At 34.0% G+C, this 6,000-nt stretch overlaps 1 protein-coding gene across 3 annotated transcripts in view; it reads left to right on the forward strand.

Moving 5' to 3' along the window:
- Positions 1-6,000, forward strand: part of LOC115225616 (zinc finger protein 135-like) — a 30,761-nt gene that overhangs the window by 9,337 nt on the left and 15,424 nt on the right. Inside the window, exons 1-3 of one of the 3 annotated variants that reach the window (XM_036514705.1) lie at positions 2,280-2,493; positions 2,746-2,957; positions 3,850-3,856. The exons of the other annotated variants lie outside the window; for them this stretch is intronic. Coding sequence (XP_036370598.1) covers positions 2,310-2,493; positions 2,746-2,957; positions 3,850-3,856 — 403 coding nt within the window. The 5' untranslated portion in view covers positions 2,280-2,309. Of the gene's footprint in view, positions 1-2,279; positions 2,494-2,745; positions 2,958-3,849; positions 3,857-6,000 lie in introns of those variants that run through there. 3 annotated transcript variants of the gene reach the window in all.

Genomic DNA, 6,000 nt, shown 5'->3' on the forward strand with positions numbered 1-6,000 from the left:
CACATCTTCCTCCTTCACTCTTTCTCTCCATATCTATTACTATGTAAGTATTTATTTAAACATTTCTATTATATATGTGTCGTATTATGTACATTTATTTGTTTCGATGTGTTGAGAAAGTAAAAAGGAAAAAAAATCTCGAAGACGAAATTATACGAAAGGCTGTAATTTTAATACTTTCATTGTGTTGTCGTTTTCTTTTAGACATTTCATTGCACTTTTGGTTATTTTCTAAATTATTTGTAAAAACGTCGGATCAATCCCTTGTTTAGATAACATTTATCTTTCTTTCTAACGTGTAAATTCGACGATTTCGTTAAAAGCGGGAAAATTACGATGGAATTAGTAAGAAATGGGGAATGTATAAACATACGAGTGTGCACTTGAAATACTGAAACGAAAAGCAAATATCTTATCGAGAGGAAATGGCTTTTATTTGAGACATAGGAAGTCTTTATTTCTGGCGTTTCTTCTGCATCATTACAACTTACAATTAATATCTGGGGTTTGTTTTGTTTTTTCCGGAATTTTCAGAAAATTTTTGCAAATACATATTCTACACACGAGAATTCAACAAACAAGCAAAAGCTGTGTGCTTTAAGAGCTATTTAGCTGTTATTTTTCGCACATCTCACGACCACCTGATACCTCCCTAGTTTCTTTGTCACTCCGATGTGCTGACGTTTTTCAGTATTTTTCTCCATATAAAACCGGCGAGCTGGTAGAATCGTTAGCACGTGAGTTCAAATTCCGTCGAGGTCGACTTTGCCTTTCATCCTTTCGAGGTCGATAAATTTAGTACCAGTTGCGTACTGGGGTCTATCTAATCCACTTGGGCCCCCTCTCCCAAAATTTCTGGCCTTGTGCCTAGAGTAGAAAAGATATCCTTCTCCACATAAACACATTGTTGAGATTTAATCAAAGTTCTACAGTGGCAATTTTTTAAAAAATGGGAAACAATTTTTTCATAATGTAGGTCACAAATTTGGAGAATTTTTCGAAAATTCCACAGAAAAATGGGAAAAGAAATTTAAGGAACTATATAATGTTTAAAGCAGAATTGCACCCTTTTTTAAATGTTATTTTCAATTAATTATGCAAGTTATCCTTTTCTTTCTTCGTAATGCGTATATATTTAATATGAATGTATTTTTCACTCATCCAGATAAACAATATTTCGTTTTGAAGCAACAAGGAAGAGAAACATTAATTATAATGTGTAAGAATTTATAATTAAAAGAAAAAAACAAGAATGGCTAAGTTTTAAAACTATGTGCATGACAATGAAAAGAAATTATAGTTTTTCCGTAAAATAAGGATAGACTTCATTGAAGCCTCTTCCATTTGCCCCATGGAGAAGGATTGTCACCAATTTCATCAACCAACAATTTTTCTTAACATCAAAAATTCCCCACAAAAGATTTTGATGCTGCAAGTCAGACATCAATATTATTTACTGACTTTTATGCATCTTTTATGCTCAACAAAAGGTTAACATTAAGCTAACCACATATATATATTTGTATATTTATGCATATACAGAAAGAGGCAGAGGAGGAGTGATGTCTATGTTATAAAACAAACCTGTGTTGATACAATAGAACACTGAGGGGAAGACATCAGATATCTACTGTCATTGACATGTATATTGGTGTGTGTGTGTGTCTAGGACAGACGCAAAGTCCAGGAGGTGTTATTACGATGGATGTGTCTGTGATATAAACCTCTTGAAAATAGAGAGATGGGATGAATATAATAGTTCAGATAAAGGATCAATTCTACAATTTATGAAAACAGAAATGTCGTAAATTTGCACTTTTGAATATCTGCCTTTTAAACATGCTTTATGTCTTATATTATTTTTTCTATTCTTTCAGAAAAATCACATGAAATTGGCTAAAAAGTATTTTTTACTTTTAAAGAATCATCAATATGTATCATGTTTGAAAGACTCTGCAAAGATATTCTACAAACGTATAATCCTGCTTTTAGAAAACATTGCTGAATTACAGTAAAATATTTCCTCTGAGAGAGAGAAAGCATTTCTTTACTTCTGTGTCTGAAATGTGCAAAAGATAATCTTCTCTTTTAAATATACTTTGATAGATTTCCAAAGAGTATTTGCAACATTTTTAAATATTGGCAATGATCACGTTCAGAAGAAATATAAGAGAAGTGATATTTGTTTGGAATTAACTATAAAAGCAAAAAGAAGCAAAATATCCATATATTTTGGTGAGAGGAGAAATATTTTCGAAAAGTTGTTGATCTGTACAACTTGAAGGTTCAGGTTTATTTTTCTTGAAGAGATGTCGGAAGAATTAGGAAAATCATCATATGACTGTGACATCTGCAAAGAGTCATTCTTAGAAGAAAGTAAATTCAATCAACACAAACAAATTCATACAGAGGAAGCACCATATCACTGTAGTATCTGTGGTAAATCATTCTTAAGTAACAGTCACTTAACACAACACATACGTATTCATACAGGAGAGAAACCATATACCTGTAATATCTGTGGTAAATCATTCTCTCGTACTCATAGCTTAAATATTCACAAGCGTATTCATACAGGGGACAAACCATATCACTGTGATATTTGTGATAAATCATTCTCTGATGGCAGTGCCTTAATTCAACACAAACATATTCATACAGGAGACAAACCATATACCTGTAATATCTGTGGTAAATCATTCTCTCAAAGCAGTAGCTTAACTCAACACAAACGTGTTCATACAGGTGAGAAACCACACCACTGTGATATCTGTGGTAAATCATTCTCTGTTTCCAGTAGCTTAACTAAACACAAACGTCTTCATACAGGCGAGAAACCATATCGCTGTGATATCTGTGGTAAATCATTCTCTAATGACAGTAATTTAACTACTCACAGACAGGTTCATGGAGGGGAGAAACCATATCACTGTGATATCTGTGGTAAATCATTCTCTGTTGGCGGTAGCTTAACGAGACACAAATATATTCATACTGGAGAGAAACCATATCGCTGTGATATCTGTGGTAAATCTTTCTCTGATGGAAGTAGCTTAACGAAGCACATATGTATTCATACAGGGGACAAACCATATCACTGTGATATCTGTGGTAAATCATTCTCTCTAAATAGTCACTTAACAAACCACAAACGTATTCACACAGGCGAGAAACCATATGACTGTGATATCTGTGGTAAATCATTCTCTCAAAGCAGCAGCTTAACTACTCACAAACGGGTTCATACAGGAGAGAAGCCATATTCTTGTGATATCTGTGGTACATCATTCTCTGATGGCAGTACCTTAATTAAACACAAGCGTATTCATACAGGGGAGAAACCTTATCACTGTGATATCTGTGGTAAATCATTTTCTGTTAGCAGTAACTTGACTGCACACAAACGTATTCACACAGGAGAGGAACCATATCGCTGTGATATTTGTGGTAAATCATACTCTGATGGCAGTAACTTAACTGCACACAAACGTATTCATTCAGGGTAGAAACCATATCATTGTGATATCTGTAGTAAATCATTCTCACATACTCATAGCTTAGATATTCACAAGCATATCCATACAGGAGATAAAAACTACCACTGTGATATCTGTGGTAAATCATTCTCTGAGAGCCGTAGCTTAACTCGACACAAACGTACTCATACAGGGGAGAAACCATATCACTGTGATATCTGTGGTAAATCATTTCCCGATGGTTGTAACTTAACTTCTCACAAGTGTATTCATACAGGTGAGGAACCGTATCACTGATATCTGCGGAAAATCATTCTCATAAAATCATCACTTAATTAAACACAAGTGCATTCGTTATGCAAAGGATCCATAGCACAGTGGCATTTGTTGTATGACATTCCGTCAGAAGTTGAAGCTTGGACCTTATAAAGAACTGTACACATCATAGAAACTATATGAATGTGACATCTATAGTAAATCTTTGAAATGAAATTATCCATTATTGAATCAAAAGAGCATTGACTGAGGAAGGAAAACATATCACTGTGATGTTAAACCTGAATCATTCTATCAAAATGGTGAATTGTTTGTACACAGTCCTATTAATATGAAAGATATAACTGTAACCTAAGCTATTTGTGCTAAATCAATCTATGAAAGTGATCAATCTCACCCCACCCCATGTTTTGGACCCATAAAAGGGTTTTGTAGCATATTATGAGGTCAGGGTAGTTGATTCCACACAAAAAATCTAACATTTTGATTTTTTTCTTAGTGAAAATCATGCGGGAGTTGATATAGAAATTTACCATAATGTTATTTAGCCTCAAATCAAACCTGATACAGCAAACGTATCATCAAAGACATTCCAGCCTTCAGCAAACTGTCTTTTGAGGGATAATCTAGGACATTACGTACAATGGGCATGTGATTTAGATAGGGGTATACTTTGGCTGCTATTTTTAGCATGTCGAGCGACCAGGCAGAGGCTCTCTCATTGGTTCGATTGCGTGATGAAATTTTTTAACACATATAGGATCTTTTCGGTTTGAACGGCAGTTTTTTTAACATAATTTCTAGGTAACTAAAAAATTTTCAACTTCGTATACTGGTAGAATGTGTTTATAAAACATCTTTCTCTCTTGGCTTTATTGAGAAAATTCTATACTTTGTAAGATATTTGTTGTTTTTTCTGCAATTTCAACCAATCAATGACGTCCATTGAGGTAAGGAAAAAATTCCTGTGCCGTATGAATATGTCCCTCGTTTAAGAAACAGATTGGGTTTATTTACATTTGTGAAGAAAAAAGATTATCCTTCCCCCCAACCCTAACCCTAAAATAGATTGAAATGCAGTAGATCGATACTAGGGTCATAATTATGGGTGACAATTTCATATGACACCGCTAGAGTAGAAAGATAAGACTTAGTTCCCCTTGTTCAGAGTTAATTCTTCCTAATTTTGTTGCTCCGTATGCATGTGTATTGCTTGATCAGTTCCACTTTACAACCGATATTGACGAGAAAATCTAATTAAATAGACACGTGATTGGTAATTAAGTGTCTAAAGAAACAGATGCAGCATTTTTTTTTATTATGTTGACCTGTTAAATATTAATATTCGTCGTAAAAATTCTCTTGAAGCTGTCACTGTCCACTCTAACTTTTCACTCATTCAACATATTCTCATATTTTCATCGTTGACTCTCTCTGAATATATATTACTATGTAAGTATATTTCTATTGTATATGTATCATATTACGTACGTCTGTTTGTTTCGATGTGTTGAGTAAGTTACAAGAAAGAATCTCACTAAACAAAGACGAAATAGCGGAGGTAAAGGGCATGGACCGCACCTACCTTTCCCTAATTTTTTTGCGATGGAAACCCACTTTTTCAACTTCGGTGAGGCTGTTCTTTCAATACTTTCGTTGTGTCTCCTTTACATTCAGATATTTCATTGCATCTTTCCTTATTTCCTATATTATTTGTTAACGTCCGATGGATACCTTGTGTAGATAACTTTTCTCTTTCTTCCTCACATGTAAATTCCGCGGGAAAATTACGATGTAATTTCTAAGACATGCGGAATGTATAAAAATACATTCTGCGTATTTCTGCTGTACATGCAAGGATTCAATCGGTTATGAAACCAACAAAGAAGGGAAAAAACCGATTGAAGAGCAATTTAGCTGTTATTTATCGCGCACCCCACGACCACCTGATACCTTCCGAGTTTCTTTCTCACTCTTACGTGCTAATGTTTTTTGATATCTTTTTTCACATAAACACATTCAATGGTCCGTTGTTGGGATTTAAGGCATTATATATGAATTGCACTCTGTGTTTTTATGCTATTTTCAATTAATTACCTAAGTTATCCTTTTCTCTCTTCGTAATACATATATATTTATATTCAAATTACGATGAACGTAAACAAACAAACGAAGTTTGCTTTAGAAGCTTTTGAGATGTCTTAGAAAGTTTAAGAAATGATTTTAAATTCTCAAAGGCAGGATATTG

Source organism: Octopus sinensis, linkage group LG28 (assembly GCF_006345805.1).
Source record: "Octopus sinensis linkage group LG28, ASM634580v1, whole genome shotgun sequence".
NCBI lineage: Eukaryota > Metazoa > Mollusca > Cephalopoda > Octopoda > Octopodidae > Octopus > Octopus sinensis.